The sequence below is a fragment of the Haliotis rufescens genome, unplaced genomic scaffold (genome assembly GCF_023055435.1).
Source record: "Haliotis rufescens isolate VD_foot unplaced genomic scaffold, xgHalRufe1.0.p SCAF_8, whole genome shotgun sequence".
In the NCBI taxonomy this organism is placed as follows: Eukaryota; Metazoa; Mollusca; class Gastropoda; order Lepetellida; family Haliotidae; genus Haliotis; species Haliotis rufescens.
Window position 1 is genome coordinate 38,166,724 of NW_025964372.1, and position 23,117 is coordinate 38,189,840.

The 23,117-nt window shown below is 43.1% G+C and overlaps 1 protein-coding gene across 2 annotated transcripts in view; it reads right to left on the reverse strand.

Moving 5' to 3' along the window:
• Positions 1-5,192: 5,192 nt before the first annotated feature.
• The window catches only part of LOC124138380, a 77,675-nt gene continuing 59,750 nt past the window's right edge, over positions 5,193-23,117 (reverse strand). For both annotated transcript variants that reach the window (XM_046504990.2, XM_046504991.2), the window contains exons 4-9: positions 14,553-14,651; positions 14,021-14,200; positions 12,967-13,133; positions 11,853-12,105; positions 10,634-10,730; positions 5,193-8,517 (exon numbers count right to left, since the gene is read on the reverse strand). In XM_046504990.2, coding sequence (XP_046360946.2) covers positions 7,830-8,517; positions 10,634-10,730; positions 11,853-12,105; positions 12,967-13,133; positions 14,021-14,200; positions 14,553-14,651 — 1,484 coding nt within the window. In that variant the 3' untranslated portion in view covers positions 5,193-7,829. The remainder of the gene's footprint in view (positions 8,518-10,633; positions 10,731-11,852; positions 12,106-12,966; positions 13,134-14,020; positions 14,201-14,552; positions 14,652-23,117) is intronic.

The following is a 23,117-nucleotide window of genomic DNA, read 5'->3' on the forward strand; positions in this document are numbered from 1 at the left end:
TACTCGTGTAGTGTAACAACGATCTGGGTCCCAGGTGTCCGTCCTACTCGTGTAGTGTAACAACGATCTAGGTCCCAGGTGTCCGTCGTACTCGTGTAGTGTAACAACGATCTATGTCCCAGGTGTCCGTCCTACACGTGTAGTGTAACAACGATCTAGGTCCCAGGTGTCCGTTCTACTCGTGTAGTGTAACAACGATCTGGGTCCCAGGCATCCGTCCTACTCGTGTAGTGTAACAACGATCTATGTCCCAGGTGTCCGTCCTACTGATGTAGTGTAACAACGATCTAGGTCCCAGGTAACCGTCCTACTCGTGTAGTGTAACAACGATCTAGGTCCCAGGCATCCGTCCTACTCGTGTAGTGTAACAGCGATCTAGGTCCCAGGTGTCCGTCCTACTGATGTAGTGTAACAACGATCTAGGTCCCAGGCATCCGTCCTACTCGTGTAGTGTAACAACGATCTAGGTCCCAGGCATCCGTCCTACTCGTGTAGTGTAACAACGATCTAGGTCCCAGGTGTCCGTCCTACTCGTGTAGTGTAACAACGATCTATGTCCCAGGTGTCCGTCCTACTGATGTAGTGTAACAACGATCTAGGTCCCAGGTAATCGTCCTACTCGTGTAGTGTAACAACGTTCTAGGTCCCAGGCATCCGTCCTACTCGTGTAGTGTAACAACGATCTAGGTCCCAGGCATCCGTCCTACTCGTGTAGTGTAACAACGATCTATGTCCCAGGTGTCCGTCCTACTTATGTAGTGTAACAACGATCTAGGTCCCAGGTAACCGTCCTACTCGTGTAGTGTAACAACGATCTAGGTCCCAGGCATCCGTCCTACTCGTGTAGTGTAACAGCGATCTAGGTCCCAGGTGTCCGTCCTACTCGTGTAGTGTAACAACGATCTAGTCCCAGGCATCCGTCCTACTCGTGTAGTGTAACAACGATCTAGGTCCCAGGCATCCGTCCTACTCGTGTAGTGTAACAACGATCTATGTCCCAGGTGTCCGTCCTACTCGTGTAGTGTAACAACGATCTAGGTCCCAGGTGTCCGTCCTACTCATGTAGTGTAACAACGATCTAGGTCCCAGGCATCCGTCCTACTCGTGAAGTGGAACAACGGTTCAGGTCTCAAGCATTTTCTGAGGCATACTTGCTGCACGAGTAATGGAACAAAACACTGGGTCCAGTATGGTGTAGTCATTTTATGTGTCTTCGCGGGCGCCTCCGTGATAGATAAGGCGTCTGCCCAGAAAGCGGAATGTCGGTGGTTCGAACCCTTGACCTCGTCAAACCAAAACACGTTAGAGGGCATTGAGGTGATAAAAGAAGGCCTAGGACTAGGACTAGGACTGGTCGGCTCGGAGACAGAATAATGTGTGGGCTCGCCATATTAAACTGCAGCATGACTCAACTCAGCTGAAACAATATCTTAATAACAACCCTTGTTTTACTCCACTCGACCATGAATCAGGAAAGTACTCGATTCTTATTGGTCAATCAGAGGTTATCAAATCACACTAAACCCACTCTGATTGCAACAGTCGAGATGCCGACCGCATCATCGAGGAAGCTGAAGGGTACTTCTTTTTCAGTCATTGTCAGTAGGCATTCATTAATAATTATATCTACAATTATATGCTACTTAATTGCAGCCAGTACAATATTCAAAGTATGTGTGGGAAATACAGTTTGCATAAATAAACACAATTGAAATTCACAGAAAGAATGTATTTCAATTTTGTTGGATAAAAGAGAGGTTGACATCTTTTATATAAAACAGAACATAATTTATTTGTATTGCCTTGCCATGAGTCCAATGTTACAGATGAACAGATAACATAGGCACATCGTGATTGACCGAGCGCTTCAATTGCCACTGCTTTGGAAGTTCCAAATCTAAACGTTTTTGAAGATATGGAGCTGTGTCATTTGTTGCATGTAAAGATGCATGATGGAATATTCATAATGCTACAAGGAAAATTATCTTGATATTAAGTTAGTTTTAACAGAAGTTTTAGAGAAGTGGCTTGAGTTGTCATTCACACTGGACACCACATTTCCGCACCATATAGCACAATAGGTAAAAATGTGTGACGTGGGTTTAGTGTTCTGTATATATGAAATGTGTTTAAACTAATGCGTATGCTTGGTGTGAATTATGATGTAATACTAAGAGTTACCGCCTTCGTTCAAGTGTGCGTGACTCTGTCAGCCTACACTCCTGACTGAGCATCTCGACTAACTGTACGACACCACGTCAGCAAATGTGTCAATCATTCTTTACCCATCCTGGGAATCCGAGTTCGATGTTTTTCCCCAGGAGCCTTTGCCGGTCACAAGAAGTGACAAACTGGATCATGTGGTCAGGCTCAGTGAGTTGATTGACAGCCTGTCCTGGTAACCCGTCGGCTTGGATCCATAACTGTGTTGTATTGTCCAGACACGAGCATTTACAGACCATCGTCATATTGCAGGAATATTGCTGCGTGCGGCGTTACAAAAGAAATACAAATATTTTTCATCACTACCTTTCCTTGTACTCGCTTTGTAATCTGTTACGACAGAAACCCGTGGCAGATCCGGGGTAGAATAGGTCTTCAGCAACCCATGCTTGGCGTGAAAAACGGCTAGGTTTGTCGTGAGACGACAAACGGGATCGTGTGGTCATGCACGCGGACTTTTTTTATGCATGTCATCGTATCCCAATTGCGTGGATCGATGCTCATGATGTCAATCATTGGATTGTCTGATCCAGACTCGATTATTTACAGACCGCCGTCAAATAGCTGGAATATTGGCGAGTGCGGCGTTAATAAAAAATAATGTTACGGCAGATATTCGAGATTAATTCTTATCTGGCGTTGACGGCTCTGACGTTTTGAATTTACCCAGCATGCTCTCCTGTGCACATTTCATGGCTTTGATTGCTCCTGTGAATACATCTTGTATCCTTTATATTACGTGCATTTGGCCCGTGGCCTCACAGTGTGACTGTGATTTGTAGCAACGTCAACACAACTACGCACGGACAATATTTGTTCTATTTTATTTCGTGTTATCTACAATAGTTATGGTGTACATTTCACAGTACAAATAAGACGATTGGAGCTGTAATCAGTTTGCTTGACCTGTATTAACGTTTAGAAAACTTATTTTATTACCTAAGTGGTGAAGATACAGGTGGTAAGATACTAAATCCATACGTCACACCTGTGTCGTTCAAGGTTGACCTCGTTCTATTCGTTTTGATTGGATAACTGTGACCGTTTTGATTGGATAACTCGTGAACTTTCTATGGTATTTGACCTCGCTTTTGTTTGGTCAGATTCCATAGAAAGTCCACTCGTTTCGTTAAAATGGTATCTAACGAGAATGAGTGTAGTATTCGGTATTTATCCCAAGGAAACCTTACAAACCTGCTTATTAAGTACAGATCAGACAGGCATTTGATGGAAGCACTTGTAAATATAACTACCACATCGTTCAGATTTGGGGAATGTTTTGTGTAAGTGAGATTGATGAAGCAGGTGGTGGTATATGTCATTTCCTATGATCAATACATACTCATGTTGACATGACCTCGGTGAATGGTGTTAATGTATCTTTCAAAACAGTCTGGCCAATTATGTCAAGGGGAGCTGTTTGTTTGGATACTTGTGTTTATTTCTACAACACTTTCCCTTAATGGATGTGTCAATCAACTCACCAAACACATGAAGGATGAATCCCTAGTGTGTTTCCAGTTAGCTGTGAACCATCGTGTAATCTGCAATCTTTGTGAAAGAGGCGACATTGGAGATGAATTCCACTATCTTTTATGTGCCCCGTATTTGTAATAGACGCAAATATCTCTCATCCGACTTTTACAAAGGTGGAAAAATGCTTCGGATGTATAACCTTGTCCACGAAAATATAAACGGAATGTTTCTAGGGGTTCGGTCCTGCCCCACGCTGAAACACGTTTTGCATGTGCTGTCTCCGTAGGCAAGTGACTATTCGAAATATGCCCAGCAGTGGATATGATGGCACACTGAAACACGTTTTGCATGTGATGTCTCCGTAGGCAAGTAACTATTCGAAATATGCCCAGCAGTGGATATGATGACATGGTGATGTGACGATGAACCAATATAATTAAAATCTGATATTTTACTCCGACACGATACCTATCCGCATCAAAGTCTGAAAACCCATTTGGTTAATTTCTTTACTACCTGGATTCGGACATATCTCTTTAACAAAAGAAAACCCACACAAAACAAAAATAAACCATAGATGGTAATCTAGTTTCTGTGGAGGTGCATTGGAATGAACAGAATAAATACCCACAATAATATATTGACGCGGCCTTTATCAGTTACATTGGGAACAGGCCGATTTGAATTCATGTTCGAGAAACACTAAGATATGTGAGTCTGAAACCTTCGCTCCCTCGTACTAACAATTTTGAAACCTCGACGCGGATTGGCCGATTCGAAAGTTCACCCGACGCGACCTCCTTATGGAGGTGTTCTCACATCTTCACGCAGAGAGGTATCGTATCGGAATAAAAGATCAGATTCTTTAGAATTTGGCTGTTAACCATTTAGCGCCTCATAAGGCAGCTTCAGTTATATACTCCCATTGGAGCCGACAATGAATGTCCAGTGCACACTGGTTGATTGTAATAAGGTAGCGCACTGAGCATGCTTCAAATATCGCGGCGTGTCAGCTTAATGTGGGAGGAAAGCCCGAAGTGATGCAGGTCTCAGACGTTTACCACTTCGGTGAAACCCACGAGCACGGGTATGGTGCTGACAAACCTAGAAACATAATCGGGGCGAACCGGGATTCGAACCCACAATCATAGGTTTCTGGCCTGCCCAAGGGACGCAACTCTGCACAGCGAATCGCGGCGCCTTAGACGACTGGGCCACCCGTGCCCCCTGACGCATTATTAATTCACACATTATCACACATATACACATATATTATGCATGCGTTATTACACCCATGTAACACTTATAGCGCTCATAGAGACCTGAGTGTAATGAAGGTGTGTTTTAAGGATTTAATTCGGTAATTCGGTGTCTACCACACACGCCCACCCATGTCGAGATAAAGAACACAGGCGTTGTCAAAATAAGATCGCTTTGTGAAGCCCGGCTGTAGTTGGTCAAATCGGGTTGATGATAGTCTACAAAAAACAACATTTGGAAAAGTATAATATTTATCTGAAATAGTACATTTTCACAAATACTTCATACATCAGAACATGTGATGGTGTCAGCACAAGTAACGCCACCACTCCTCTAGTCTATACTATAACGTCCAGGTACTTGACGTCAAGCCGGAGGTATATCGCCGTTATATGGTCATCACACAAGGTGGGATGTGGGACAATATGTACAATGCTCAGTGATACAGAGACACGTGATGCAGCTGATTGAGAAAATCAGTTAAAACACGTCCATTCCTGGCTCGTGATTATGAATGAGAGGGTGAGTGAGTGAATGTCGTTCTACGCCGATTTTAGCAACAGTTCAACCATATAAGGGCGGGGGAACCAGGAATGGTTTTCACACAATAACAACCGTGTGGGGAATCGAACCCAGTTTGTCGGCGTGGCAAGCAAACGTAAGGCAAGACTGGCAACACCACCACGCCTTCGTCATTATGAGCATGTCTGTTCTAGTCACTATACCAGCTCTATGACGGCGCGTGATACTGCTATGGACATTAGGCATCGACCATTTAGTATTCTTGGGCAGGCAAGGAATATTCCGTCAGACACAGGATACTTTTGGGGTGACTGCTTCAAAACTTACAATGTTATACTCTGAAATGGGGAGCCGAACACCTTTCCTTTCACAACACGCTATGTTCGGAAATGAAGCATTTTCAGCCAATAACCTTTTCATTATTAATATTTTTTCAGTATTTTCAAAACGGTCCAATCCCTTCCCGGCCTCTCCTAGAATATCAGAAGGTCGTCCCAAGCTCCCGGTCATACTCAGTACTCAATATTTTACTAAAATACACCAACTCAAAATACAAGAGTGGCAGACTGTTGTTTGTTTTTACAACGGGTACAGCCATTCCCTCTTAAAACACGTCTTCACCTCCACAAGCAACGGCGTACATGGCCTATGCAACAGTTTGTTCAAACTTTGTCGTGATGAGCCGTTGCTAACCTATATGCAATATGGATTAATGGATTAAATCATTGCTGATTTAGTCAGTGGTCAATTAGTCATCACAGACAGTGGTGAGTTGCTTTAGTTTTTGTTTGTCTTTGTTTGTTATTTTACGCCGCACTCAGCAATATTCCAGCTATATGACGGCGGTCTGTAAATAATCATGTCTGGACCAGACAATCCAGTGATTGACATCATGAGAATCGATCGACGTAATTGGGATCGATGACATGCATCAACCAAGTCAGCGAGACTGACCACCCGATCCCGTTAGTCGCCTCTTACGACAAGCATAGTCGCCTTTTACAGCAAGAATGGGTTGCTGAAGACCTATTCTACCCCGGATCTTCACGGGTGGAATTGCATTATTCATCAACAACAGTGTGATATAATCGTCATAGACAGTTATGATTTTGTCATTGACATCATTGATGATTTCACAAGAACAGACAAGTATAATAAACAGCAGTCCAAACCTCATAAAGATTACCACGGAACACAAAAGGCACATCGAGAAGTCGCAAAGCAACGGACCCTTACGACAAGCAAAAGCTGAACATTGATACAGGGTCGAAAAATCAGTATGACACACATATGAGTCCTAATTTCTTTATTACCTATTATTTCTTAATCGTTTTGAGCTCCCCTTTAGAAAAAACTACACCGATCACCACTGTTCTCCTAGAAAAACACAACAGAAAAAACGTCATCAATATTCAGCTATGACGTCATTTCTAGTGTGACGTCATTCCGACATTACGTCACAATAAGATTCGAATGACGTCAACAATGCCGTTTAGCTGACTGAAGCAATACACTGGTGCGCGAGAAGTGGTATTTGCGCTGGTGCACATACGATGTTTAAGACCTCGTTTGTTTCTCACCCAAAGGGTAATAAACCTAAATATGGATGGATACAGCATTGATGGTTGCTAAGTTATACACAAAGGGAACCGATGCATCATAGAGTAGCCCTGAAGTCATACATGGAGCGTGGAGATGTCACTGATTTCGTGTTGTTGTTTACTGTTTGTGTTCATGATTAAAGAAGCAGCCTGTGAAGTTCCTTTTGCTAACTTGTTTATTTAAAAAAAATTCACTTCAATATTTACCCAGGGTACACACTGGTGTTAACGTGTATGCCTCCATAAACGCAAAACGTTTTGAAGTCAATTCCTAAATATCCTTATATACATTAACATGTTAGCGTTATTAACATAATTGTCGGGAAAACAGGGGTTCGGGAAATGGAGTGTGAAATGCACTTCTATTCATCGGACACCACACGTGGTACTTGATATCCAAGAACAATCCAAAAATCCCAACTTCAAGATTTGGATATCTTATCACTTCATGTGTAAGAAGACACTACATCAAATTTTAATCTCAAGAAAAACAAACATTATTTCGTTGCAAAAATGAAAACGACGTTTGATAACAATGGCCTTATATGGTGTGTTGCATAGTAATGTTTGGTATCATTTTCGACATGTCAGCAGTCAGGCCCTCGACATGTCATTTAGCTGACCCTCTGGCCATGCGTCTGTGATCTCTCGCAGACACAGCACCGCTAGAGGGCAGTCACAGGATGGACGTCATGAGTTGTGAGCAAATTGATTCATTCTGATTCATTGATTCCATTGTCTTGTCTATCAAGAATGTGTTTCAAGCAACACGGATATTATTGAAATAGAAACAAAAAATAGTATTGTCGATGAAGTCAAAGGTTGAGCCCCGTTATAAGGCGATACCGTTTTGATCGATGTGTATCGTGCTGCGCACATCTTCTGCGCACCTTCACCCAGAATGCCCCCTCTGTACCGTTTGTCGCAGTAGCCATTGTCAAACCTGCCCTCACAGTCACACGTAAACAGTGCATTCAGGAACTTAAATCCTATCGATGTGTGGCGAAACTTGGATATGATATAGCTGCCGATATCTCCCGACAGACAGGGGTGTTTCCGAGCTGCTTCTATGGCACTTAAACAACTATCCGTGCAGCTGTTTTCTCCTGTTGCGATGTCAAAGCAATGACCAAGCACTGACGTGAATATGTTTATGGTATCTTGATTGGTTGCTTGGAGGAAGGCCAGCCAAAAACAGCCGTCGATGGAGTTATTCCGGAACTTGGGAAGGTATCGGTCACACTTCTGGACCGACTTCCTCGCGGTGCACCATGGGATGGGAAGATTTTGTTTGGGGTAATACGTTATGAATCCGTAGCACATCTCGTCCTGTGTTCCATCGCCAAAACACATCGGGTTGCCGGACGTTGGTGTTTTGTAGACACAGGTTGTCCGTATCTCGTCGCCCGGACGTACCTCGACGGGAGGATTGAACCTGAGGGTTAGAAAAATAAACATATATATACCAGGACGTAATGTTTACAAATCATTTCGATGTCAATAGGATCAATCCTACAGTCATCTTGAAAAGGGGTCCTCTTGAAATGAGGGAATATTGCATATTATCATTCCTGCTGATATGAAACTGTGTGTGGAGTGAATATGGTTTTACGCCAACATCACGACAGGGGACACCAGAAATGGGCTTACACATTGTACCCACTTGGGATGTCGAATCCGGGTCTTCGGCGTGACGATCGAAATCTACAACCACTATGTTACCAAATCGCCCCTCCTGATATCCAAGAGCAGCGTAGGTCTCCAATTACAATGCTTGTCGGAAGAACCGTCATGGTTTATGACCCGTGAAGATCCAGGGTAGAATAGGTCTTCACCACCCCTTGCTTGCCGTCCAAGGCGCCTACGCGTGTCGTAAGAGGCGACTAATGGGATCGTGTGGTCAGGCTTGATGACTTGGTTGATGCATGTCATCGTATCCCAATTGCGTGGATGGATGCTCATGATTTCAGTCAACCGCCGTCATATAGCTGGAATATTGCTGAGTGCGGCGTTAAACAATAAACAAAACAAAATAATCCAATGTACTGATTGTGTGCCTTTGTTCCCCAATGGACCTTTGCTCACGCTATCGACCGTCGATAGCCTGGCCCAGACTCGATTAGTTATAGGCAGGAGTGATAAATACTCACAGCCCAAATTTAAGCAGATCGGATTAACCAAAAATATAGAAACATTTGCACAATAACAAACAAGTGTTGTATGCAAAGTTAATTGTTCATGATCCAACAACTGACCAATAAATATTAAAACATTGTCTAGTCATACCAGATCACCGTGTTATAAAACGAAAAGGCGCCAATTGGAAGCCGTTACATTTTAAGTCTGATTATAAGCTAAATTGCGACGAGTGGGAAAGGTTGGCCAGACTAGAAGACGTGGTCGATACATGTCAGCGTATCCCAGTTGCGTAGATGGATGTTTATGATGTAAGTCACTGGATTGTGTAGTCCAGACTCGATCATTTAGGGACCGCGGTCATATAGCTGAAATATTGCTAAGTGTGGCGTTAAACTACAAACAAACCAACTGGACTGTCTAACTGCTTGAGAGTGACACACGCAACAGGTCCATCACGGAGTTTAAACTGGGTTTAACAAACATTGATGACTGTCACTTGACTCAGTACTAACGGCAAGTGGTCGTACATGTATATAACACTGCTGGATACCCAATGGTTTGGATAGCATGATACGATAGGCTTAGACAGGTAAACAGTCCAGAACCACAAAAATAAATGATCATAAATATCACCTTGAAGACATCACATCAGCCCGAAGCCATAACTTGAACGACGTCATATGACAATGTAATTGTGCGTTTCTGCCACGTGTTCGACAATCGGGATTAGAGTCAATATTATTTTAACAAAATATACACGTGTGCATATCTAGATCCCACCGGGGTTATATTTTTACAAATATGCTGATAGATGTCCACGTAGAATACCCAATTGATAAAGCTACTCAGAGCAGTTTCCCAATGTTTTATTAACCACTGAGTACTGAAAAGTTACGGGTCGGTGTCATGGCTCCCGTCTTATAATTAGACGCCTGCCATTTTAGTCAATCCCACGAACACAAGCATGGCGCTAACAGGCCATGGATCATGAGTAGAACAACTCTGATTCGAAACTACCACAGCGACATCCTGAAACGACTGAGGGGCGCAACTCTGCTCAGTGAAATGTAGCGCTGCAGACCAGTCTTGCTCTATCAGCCTCAATGCAGTCTCATAAAATACCGCGACTTCATGGACGTCATGAGTTCAAAATAATAGGTTACAAAGTTCACAAAGTGTCCTTGAGGCTTCTGCTTCAGGTTGAACTTGAGAAGCGTATTAAATGTGGGGAAACCGTTTCGTGGGCATTTTTGTTATAAAGCAAAGTCATCGTACGTTCTTTGGCCAGCAGTTCTCAGTATCCAGGGCGATCTACATCCAGACACTTCGAACACTGTGGTGCTGGTGTCATCTTCCTCGAAAACACGATCAATACGGTTACAATTTTCCATTAAAATGTCATAAGAACTCACGAGTAGATGACTGGGTTGTCGTAGTGGTAGAACCTGTCGTAAGTGATGTCGCGCACCTTGCTGCCGTTCCGGTAGAGCTCAATCCTCTGACTCACACCTGCAGCAACAATATCAAACAATTTAGTTGTAAAAGATAAATTTCCTCAAAAGCATGTAAATAAATATCTTCTTAAGACTGTCACATGTACATGATAAGAGTAGAGAGTGATGTTTTGTTTTAAAGAAATTCTTACGTAGGCATAGGTGAATGAACTGCGTAAAGAGTACGTAAGAGAGTTAAGAATTATCCCCATTATAAAGTAGCACAAAATACCTTACATCGTATTTGCATGTGTTGATGGTTGTAGTAAAATTGGTACTTTCATTGTTAATATTTCACATTTAATATGTCTCCGGTTACTTACCCCGATAGTGCATGCGTTACATTTGCAGTGATGAATGAGTATTCCCATCCGTGCACCCTGATACCTATCCCGATAGTGCATGCGTGACAGTTGCAGTGATGAATGAGGATTACCATCCATGCACCCTGCTACCTACCCCGATAGTGCATGCGTTACATTTGCAGCGATCAATGAGGATTACCATCCTTGCACCCTGCTACCTACCCCGATAGTGCATGCGTAACAGTTGCAGTTATGAATGAGGATTACCATCTGTGCACCCTGCTACCTACCCCGATAGTGCATGCGTGGCAGTTGCAGTGATGAATGAGGATTACCATCCGTGCACCCTGCTACCTACCCCGATAGTGCATGCTTGACAGTTGCAGTGATGAATGAGGATTCCCATCCGTACACCCTGCTACCTACCCCGATAGTGCATGCGTGACAGTTGCAGTGATGAATGAGGATTCCCATCCGTGCACCCTGCTACCTACCCCGATAGTGCATGCATGACAGTTGCGGTGATGAATGAGGATTCCCATCCGGGCACCCTGCTACCTACCCCGATAGTGCATGCGTGACAGTTGCAGTGATGAATGAGGATTCCCATCCGTACACCCTGCTACCTACCCCGATAGTGCATGCTTGACAGTTGCAGTGATGAATGAGGATTCCCCTCCGTGCACCCTCCTACCTACCCGATAGTACATGCGTGACAGTTGCAGTGATGAATGAGGATTACCATCCGGGCAACCTGCTACCTACCCCGATAGTGCATGCGTGACAGTTGCAGTGATGAATGAGGATTACCATCCGGGCAACCTGCTACCTACCCCGATAGTGCATGTGGTTGATAGTGGCAGTGATGAAGATGGGCTCCGTCAGCATCTCTCGGGTACATCGCCCGGGGCAGGACTGTGAGAAAGTGACCAGTGGGGAGGGGGCAGGCTGTGGGGTGATCTCCAGGTACTCCTGGCCAACCAGCAACATCCCTGCGTCGTAACTTCGCCGTGAGGGTGTGAAGTACATCTTGAGCCCAGATGCATCTGTCGCGTTTGCTAGCAACCTGGGGTTGTTCCAGTGGATCTGAGATTGCAATCATGTTACAGGTAGTGCATGGAGAATGATGATTTGGCAACAATGAACTACAAAGGTCCAACAAACATTAATTTTGTTTTCTTTGTTTGGTTGTTGTTTAACGTCGCACTCAACAATATTCAAGTTATATGACGGCGGTCTGTAAATAATCGAGTCTGGAACAGACAATCCAGTAATTGACATCATGAGCATCGATCCACGCAATTGGGATACGATGACATGCATCAACCAAGTCAGCGAGTCTGACCTGCCGATCCCGTTAGTCGCCTTTTACGACAAGCATAGTCGCCTTTTACGACAAGCATGGGTTGCTGAAGACCTATTCTACCCCGGATCTTCACGGGTCCAACAAACATTTAATCGCATCCTGTGACACCTGTGTGTATGATTCATAGCCTTAACATCGTTTTGTAAATAACTTTCTACCCTGCCTGGTGCTCGGTATTAAGGCTTGTTCGTTTGTTTAGTATCCATCGCCGCACTCAGCAATATGTCAGCTATATGGAGGCTGGACCAGACAATCCTGTGATTGACATGATGAGCATTGATCCACGCATTAGTCGAGACGAGTACAAGCAGCCCCCCGCCCCCCACCACACACACACACGTACATGCACGTCGCTATTTTTAAATGGAATCTTTGACGCAAGGTTAAACCCCATTTCACCTGACATGTAAATGTAAGTCTACACATACATGTATATTAAAATTGTACAAGGAATGATTAAACTTGCAAAACACAGGTCTAAGCATTAAGGATGTGATGTTCATCTGTCCGGTTTTGACAGGTTCCATTGTATCAGTATTTGCCGTATGACACGCCATGAAGAAATAAGACGACATCCTCACCTGTAGAGCAGCCTTCCTGTAGCCCGTCTTTCCAATGCTGAAACCCACGTTGTTATGGAGACAGTCTCCTTGACTACCAACTGTCCACGTGCCTATGATGTCCAGGCAACTACGGTGCGCCAACATGGCACACATGAACGGTTCGGGCGTGGCTTCGACATCACTATCTGTGAGAACAAAATCAAACATTAGGCGACACCCGTCATACCATCTATTTGGTATACCAATATTTGTACAAGTATCACTTGTTCCCAACTTGTATTTGTATTTACATGGTTCAAATAAAACTGTTTTCCATAAAATATCCGGGTGGGACAATGTATGGATCAATGCTTATGATGTCAATCGCTGGATTGTCTAGTCTGGACTCGATTATAATTATATAATTATTCGATCTTGTGGTCAGGCTCAGTGACTTAGTTGATAGCATGTCCTGGTACCCCGTCGGCGTGGATCACTGTATTGTACGGTCCAGATTCGAGCATTTACAGACCACCGTCATAACGCTGGAATATTGATGTATAGTGCGGCGTTGTACCACAAACACACAAACTGGACTGTTTAACTCTTGAGAGTAACCTGGTTAATAATTATATAATCTATCCATTGACTGATGTGCTGTGCATGCTCCAGCTGCCCTGTAAATAAGCTGGTTACATTTAAAGGTGTATGCCGCACTAATATAAGTGAGTGAGTATGGTTTGACGCCGCTTTTAGCAATATTCCAGCAATATAACGGCGGGGGACACAAGAAATTGGCTTCACATATTGTCCCCATGTCGGGAATCGAACCCGGGTCTTTGGCGTGACGCTTAAACCACCAGGCTACCCGACCGCCCCCACTAATATAAACAGATATATGAACAACTGCATTAACACGTCATACTAAACATACACTGCCCGCTTGCATTGAAAGCTACATGAATATTCTAAAGGTCAGCTAATTGTGTAGCAATGGTGGCTACTGGACGCCGAGGCCGCTTCTACGACATGCATTGTGAGCTCCAAGTATATTCTTTATTGCTCGCTTTTTCTGAAACAATGGTTCGCCCACCTGTCGGGTCACAGCCAAACAGGAGGATGTGATGGACAGTGTCCCTGTTGACCAGTATAGGCTCCGTGGCCACTAGATGGTAGTCATCATCTACCGGAAGGTCAAACAGTTGGCAGTAGTAGGTTGTCTCCCTTGCCGGAACCCGTGTCTCTGGGAAGGTGAAGGACAGGTTTCGTGTAGCTGGAAGAGACAAGAAGCTTTTTGAAACAAAGAACGTTGTGGCGCTGATCAACATCGTTAGACAAGTATGTGGATAGCAACCAGCGTTTCTTCGGTTTCTTTAAAATTTAATTTTTTTTAAAGAAAACGATGAAATACCATGCAGTACCACTTTGATTCATGCAAACCTAGAGTGGTGTGTTACATATTGTATCGTAAATTAATAAAATAGATGTATATTATGTCCGCTATCTCGAAACAAATAGTTAAACAGAACTAAACATTTAATAACTTCATATATATACTCGTTCGCCCGGTTTCACTTGGAACGGAAACGGCAGTCCGGAGTCCTTGCAGGGACGGTATAACTCACATTGTTTCTTGATGACCGGGCAGTGGAGTTCATGGCTGCCACACTTGAGCCAACCGTTCCTGGCCTGGCACTGCACGGAGTTCCAGGGGTCACAGACACCTGCGGACCACAGACAAACATGTTGTTGTACAGGATAACTTAAAAATACTTCCCCTCGGTATAGTTGTGAAGATACCAACGGTTCTGGCTTGCATACGAGGGGCGTTCAATATGTTTTGCAACTTCAATATAAGACCAAGTCGCAGAATATCTTTTTTTTTTCAATCTTATCTCCATTCATTTCAATACAGGAAAAAGTCACTGGGGGATCAGTCTGGGCTGTACAGTTAAATCACCCACCCTACAGCCCAGAATTATCCGCCAGTGACTATTTCCTGTTCCGGCAAATGAAATCTGCCCTACGTGGAAGACACTTCCAGGATGACGAGGACATAGAGGCTGCCACAGAGGCGTGGTTAGAGGGCCAATCTGCGGATTTCTAAAAAAGTGGTATTAAAAGCTTGAAGGACAAATGGAATAAGTGAATGCAGATTATATTGAAAAATATAAGTGCAAAAGATATTCTGCGACTTGGTCTTATATTGAAGTTGCAAAACGTATTGACACACCCCAGTTCTCCCCAGTTATGTTTCTAGGTTTGTCAGCACCATACCCGTGCTCGTGGGTTTCACCGAATTGGTAAACGTCTGAGACCTGCATCACTTCGGGCTTTCCTCCCACATTAAGCTGACACGCCGTGATATAACTGGAATACTGTTAAAAGCGGCGGTAAACCCAACTCACTCACTCACTATTGATAGATTCGTGTCGTTGTATACAGTTATACATCTTTCGGTAACTTCATGGATGTGTGTGAGGTACCATCACTGTGAGGATCCTACGGAAGCGTCATAAAATCACACATCGCCGAGCAGAAGTTCTCAGTCTGTTTTTCTTCTGCTCAACTTTGGGTCTGTGGCTCTTACTGACAACCACAAGTCTAAGCAAATACCTGGGTTATGAATTCGACCTGTCTTTAAATATTTTATCTGGTGACAAGTTGAAACAATTTTAAATAAGATTTTCTTAAGTTCACATTATAATGAAGAAACCAATTCCAAGGACTCATGCCTTGCAACCGAAGATCAAAAACCGGGGTGAATTGATTTCCACATAAATATTTCGGCAATATAAAAAAGTGGAGTTAACTTAATTTGACTTGCAGGCTATTCAGGTTTGGAAAGTGTTTGCCAAATGGCTTTGTTTTCCTTGACTGCTCTGGCCTGCCGTAGCCGTGGGTCTATCCATTCCACAATGTGGCCAATATCCTGATGTCCGTAAAGCAATGAACCAAGGGTACGTTTTAACAGTGATTGTCATGTGTTCTTGAACTTTGTTACGTCTGATCAACTTGGTTGGTTATAGAAGTATGTACGTTCTTGTAGACGTCAGCCTCAGCACATATTTACTCTCGTTATATCACGACTTTTGACCAATTAGTTTCCTTAATAATAAATAAATTACTGTAATATATTAGCAGCTACAATTACTTAACATTTACATACTTAGCTGATCAGAGAATATAACTTTTATGGGGGATCATCCAAAAGTCAATTTTTAAAATTCAAAGATACTGTCCAGAAATCAAACAATATAAAAGCTCTGTACTGTTCTTCGACTAGTTGAGATAGTAACGCCACACAGAAAATCAACCCATTACTTCTATCACCTACACCATCATACACACAACCAGCTCGTTACTTCTGTCACCAACCGCCACACACACACAACCAACCCGTTACATCTGTCATCTACCACCACACACACAACCAGCTCGTTACTTCTGTCACCTACCACCACACATACAACCAGCTCGTTACTTCTGTCACCATCCACCACACACACACAACCAACCCGTTACTTCTGTCACCAACCACCACACACACAACCATCCCGTTACTTGTCACCTACCACCACACACACAACCAACCCGTTACTTCTGTCACCTACCACCACACACACAAACCATCCCGTTACTTCTGCCACCTACCACCACACACACAACCATCCCGTTACTTCTGTCACCTACCGTCACACACACACAACCAGCTCGTTACTTCTGTCACCAACCACCACACACACAACCATCCCGTTACTTCTGTCACCAACCACCACACACACAACCAGCCCGTTACTTCTGTCACCTACCACCACACACACAACCAGCCCGTTACTTCTGTCACCTACCACCACACACACAAAGAGCCCGTTACTTCTGTCACCTACCACCACACACAACCATCCCGTTACTTCTGTCACCTACCACCACACACACAACCAACCCGTTACTTCTGTCACCAACCATCACACACACAACCATCCCGTTACTTGTCACATATTTCAAAACCTGTAACGTCTGTCACATAACGCATGCGTTAGCTTCCCTTAGCAGGTACGTATGAATCACAATTATATAATCATGATACCAGGTGATCGCAAATGGGTGAGCGTATCCTGTCCCACCGGTGGCAACCGTCACAAAAACATGCAAAGGCAAGTCATCTGATAACCTGATAAAAAAAACGGTAACATATCGTACAAGTCAAAATAGGGAATTGCATCGGATATCATTTTGGTCTCGGATGCGTCAAATTAGGCATAATCCTCAACACCTCACCCATAATACTTTTTGAAAGTTTTATATGTATACTGTTGATACCAAATGCTAGAGCTGCTGGAATATTCCTCGACATAAGGGGAAATAAATTTTTTGAAAGTTGGAAGTCATGATCCGTCTTGTCCTACACCCTTGTGAGAAGTATTTCGTCACTCACCTTTATGCATATATCTAGATGTGAAGCCGATGAGGCGGTTTCACCGGTCTCTTGTTTTGTTTCAAGTTCAGGTGTATAAGTTTGTTGAATGGAATGGACTATTTCACAATTATTCAAAAGATATTAGAGCATCTGATATACCTGAAGTTTAAGTGAAACCTCTTGGCCCAATTCCCGCATTATATTTTTCCAATCCGAACAGAAATCCCGATTCATGTGTATGAAGAAACATATCTGCCAGGAGTGGAGCCAACTTGTGCCCATGATGATGCCTACTTCTTTCCTAAATGTCATACATATCCCCAAATGTCGCATAGATGTTTTCTTTGAGGAAGTCCTATAGTTCCCATATTGTTTCTCGGTAAACTTCAGAGGACATTTGCTTTCACTTTCGACAAATTGTCCTGAACCTTGCTGTGGTTATTTACACAGTGATCCAATCACATTATGGCTGGGGAGCGCGGCGTTAATAAAAAAACAAACAAACATATTTCTAAACAATGTAAAGAAATGAGTTGAGTTGTTTTCAAAAGGGTATAGAAGTTTCACCAGGTTTAAATGCATTCAGAGCATTAACGGCTGATAAAATGTAATTAGGATTTGTCTTAAATAATATTTTGGAAGCGGGGACTACTTCCGGTCTAAATGTGCCACCTTGGCAGGATTGTTGACAAAGACCTTTAAGTGCAGAGAATATATAGCGATTCCGGCAGGTTACCGCTGAGAAATGTGGATAAATCAGTACATGTCGTTGTAGGGAAGATATCTGTTGATGATGTTGCTGATGTGGCGATAAAGGAGCCAGCAGTGCGTGCAACGTCACACTGATCACATCGGCTTACGGTACTTAGATCGGTCATAACGTCACACAGCTGGTCAGTTATACAGACCTAACGTCATACTGGTCAGTCATACAGGCTTAACGTCACACTGATCACATCGGCTTACGGTACTTAGATCGGTCATAACGTCACACAGCTGGTCAGTTATACAGACCTAACGTCATACTGGTCAGTCATACAGGCTTAACGTCACGCTGATCAGTCATACAGGCTTAACGTCACACTGGTCAGTTATACAGACCAAACGTCACACTGGTCAGTTATAAAGGCTTAACGTCACACTGATCAGTTATAAAGGCTTAACGTCACACTGGTCAGTTATAAAGGCTTAACGTCACACTGGTCAGTAATAAAGGCTTAACGTAACACTGGTCAGTTATAAAGGCTTAACGTCACACTGGTCAGTTATAAAGGCTTAACGTCACACTGGTCAGTTATAAAGGCTTAACGTCACACTGGTCAGTTATAAAGGCTTAACGTCACACTGGTCAGTCATACAGGCTTAACGTCACACTGGTCAGTCATACAGGCTTAACGTCACACTGCCTATGCTGTTTTCTTTTATAAGTGCAATGTCTTCATTCCAATCTTTGGAGGACAAAGAACTGCCTTGATCAATCACAAACAGTGGAAGATACACAATTGTACAATAATACCCCGTCTATTCGTCCGACTAACTTTATAAGATGAAGAGAGTACATATTGACGGCGTATCAGGCTATCTTTGTCTGTTCAAGTTACACTGTGAGATGCAGAAATGTACGTCAATTCTTTGTCTGTTCAAGTAACACTCTGAGATGCTGAAATGTACGTATTGACGGTGTATCAGGCTATCCTGTATGTTCATTCGACGAACAGTGGGAGATAAAAAATAGGGCATACAGACGATGAATCATACTATCTTGTCTATTTACTAGAATTCTATCAGTAAAAACTGGAACAAGTTATATGCCCAAACAGATGAAAGAACAAATTGCTTCTTTTCATGCAGCGCTTGATACGCGGCCAATGGGTCATTTGAAAACTTTAGGAAGGATAGGTCTCTGTATTAGCTGTGTATGAAAGCAGAACCACCCAGTGTTGTAAAGAGAGATCCACGTACAACAGGGGTGTATTTATATATATGAAGACATACTGCAGTCCCAGGTCGCCAGGCATCTGCAGAGGGCAATTAAACATTACACACGGCCTCTTGTGAACATTACTGACTGATGTATTTACCAGCCCTCGAAACACGATCTCAGAGAAGTGAAATTAGATGTATATAAATTATTGGAAGAATCAACAAGATGACAGAGAGGCGGGACTGGCATCTATAGTCGAGTGTCACGTCGGACGTAATTACCCCATAACTGCATCCTGAAACACGTGTACGCTAATTAATATAATTATAAGTAAACTGTTTAATTACTAAGGTAACATAATATTTAGAGAAGCGGTGCTGATCTTGTTATGACGTTATCGGCGGTCCTGGGGGCTGATGGGCATACGCCCGAACACTGCGAGATGTAACTGAGTGTAACATGAAGCGCTGAATGAGGGATAAGTGAGGCGTGTATAATCAGATATACTATGTAGGTATGTCGCTGGGAGGATATGATCTTATAATTACCTTCGCCTCAAGCTATTAATATGCTGATTGCCACCATGTGCAATGAGAGAATAAGTTCTTGATTTATCGTTTAATTCCAGCACTGAACACAGTTAGGCGGCATTCGTTGCCAGTCGCCCCTTTCCGTAACCTGCAAGAAGACTCGTCCCCCTATCGATGAATGTCATGTGCGAAAATACGACAAACCAATCAGAATGCGCGTATGATTTCAAGTTCTTCGTCAAAGAATCCCTCAGAAACATTTTTTGATTTTACATATGTCTTGCATCTAAAAATATACCCAAGACAAAGTTAACTGGGTCAATCATAATGTATAAATCCGCATGTCCCGATGTGCTTTTAATTGCATCTAAAATATATGTATATATATATGGGGAAATATATGTGAAACATTACGCAACGAGTTGACAATTGTTTTAGGTATGCCCGTTTGCGCTAAGACGGAACCCGGTCGCAAAAATGGCCACGAGAGTGGCACGTGTCGCTATTCGGCCTGTCCAGGAATAACACGAGTTGGTCCCGAATGAGTTGGGCGGGTGGTGGCAGTACTTGTGGCCCTCTTTCAGTAGGCGACCGGCTATTTCGTTTTTGGGGAAACTTGCATTGAAATGTTTGTGAGCTGTGGATGTGAGTATGGGAACCGGTGTGCACACCTTTTGTTTGTTTGTTTGTTTGTTTGTTGTTAACGCCCTGTCAGCAATATTCCAGCTATGTGAGGGTGGTCTGGACCAGGCGATCCAGTGCTTGGCATCATGAGCATCGATCTACGCAATTGGGATACGATGACATGCAACAACCAAGTCACAGATCCTGAGCATTCGATCCCGTTAGTCGCCTCTTACGACAAGCATAGTCACCTCTTACGGCAAACATGGGTTGCTGAAGACCTATTGTCTACCCGGATCTTCATCGAACACAAACCTTTTCAATGACCCTTATTCTGTGATTGTTCGCTTGTTCTAGACATGCTGACACAATTAGATAATTAACTGTTTACATCTCTTACATTTTGGAAACGAGCCAACCGGTTAATTATTACTTCTTGCGACGGATACGCACATGCCCATGCGCACGGTCGCACACCTGATCCGAGGGTTCGGTTCCAAGATTCGGCTCAATCGTGATCCAAGGTTTGCCAAGACCATATCCTAGCTCGTTGGTTCCATCAAAGTGGTAAACGTCTGAGACCTGCATCACTTCGGGCTTTCCTCATACATCAAGCTGTACACCTTCTATTCATACCTTGTACACGTACTGTTCATACCTTGTACACGTACTGTTCATACTTTGTAAACGTACTGTTCATACTTTGTACACGTACTGTTCATACCTTGTACACGTACTGTTCATACCTTGTACACGTACTGTTCATACTTTGTACACGTACTGTTCATATCTTGTATACGTACTGTTCATACCTTGTACACGTACTGTTCATACCCTGTATACGTACTGTTCATATCTTGTAAACGTACTGTTCATACCTTGTACACGTACTGTTCATACCTTGTACACGTACTGTTCATACCTTGTACACGTTCTGTTCATACCTTGTACACGTACTGTTCATATCTTGTAAACGTACTGTTCATACTTTGTACACGTACTGTTCATACTTTGTACACGTACTGTTCATACCTTGTACACGTACTGTTCATATCTTGTACACGTACTGTTCATACCTTGTACACGTACTGTTCATACCTTGTACACGTACTGTTCATACCTTGTACACGTACTGTTCATATCTTGTACACGTACTGTTCATACATTGTATACGTACTGCTCCTACCCTGTACACGTACTGTTCATACCCTGTACACGTACTGTTCATATCTTGTACACGTACTGTTCATACCTTGTACACGTACTGTTCATACCTTGTATACGCACTGTTCATATCTTGTACACGTACTGTTCATACCTTGTACACGTACTGTTCATACCTTGTACACGTACTGTTCATACCCTGTATACGTACTGTTCATATCTTGTATACGTACTGTTCATACCTTGTACACGTACTGTTCATACCCTGTATACGTACTGTTAATACCTTGTACACGTACTGTTCATACCTTGTACACGTTCTGTTCATATCTTGTACACGTACTGTTCATACCTTGTACACGTACTGTTCATATCTTGTACACGTACTGTTCATACCTTGTACACGTACTGTTCATACCTTGTACACGTACTGTTCATACCTTGTATACGCACTGTTCATATCTTGTACACGTACTGTTCATACCTTGTACACGTACTGTTCATATCTTGTACACGTTCTGTTCATATCTTGTACACGTACTGTTCATACCCTGTATACGTACTGTTCATACCTTGTACACGTACTGTTCATACCTTGTATACGTACTGTTCATACCTTGTACACGTTCTGTTCATACCTTGTACACGTACTGTTCATACCCTGTATACGTACTGTTCATATCTTGTATACGTACTGTTCATACCTTGTACACGTACTGTTCATACCTTGTACACGTACTGTTCATACCTTTTATACGTACTGTTCATACCTTGTATACGTACTGTTCATATCTTGTATACGTACTGTTCATACCTTGTACACGTACTGTTCATACCTTGTACACGTACTGTTCATACCTTGTACACGTACTGTTCATACCCTGTATACGTACTGTTCATATCTTGTATACGTACTGTTCATACCTTGTACACGTACTGTTCATACCTTGTACACGTACTGTTCATACCTTGTACACGTACTGTTCATACCTTGTATACGTACTGTTCATACCTTGTACATGTACTGTTCATACCTTGTACACGTACTGTTCATATCTTGTATACGTACTGTTCAAAGTGGCTGTTCGTCCAACTGAGTTCACTCACTCAAGAGTACGAAGTTATTATCAGTTTTAATCATACACCTCGCTACACATCCAGATCATAAAACAACCGACGCCGAGAAAAACGAGAAAAATAGGTTTGCTTCATTTAGAAACCCAAATCAATATATTGTCAGCCGAAGTTAAGCTTCCGAAGAAAACACATTGTCTGTCGTCATAAACAGGAAACTATGATAGAACCACCTGTCTATGACAGGTACTGTAGACAACTGGGAGTACAATTAGTTCAATAGCCTGTCTTCATCTTAATGCCAACATAATCGTAATTCCATCCATTCTGCCGCCAACACCCACACTCCACCCAGACCGCCACCCTCGGGCCCTACTGGCAAGCTGACTGACGTGCACCTGGTGCGAGGAATTCACAGGGAACTCACGAGACATTTTGCATACGTGATAGTGTA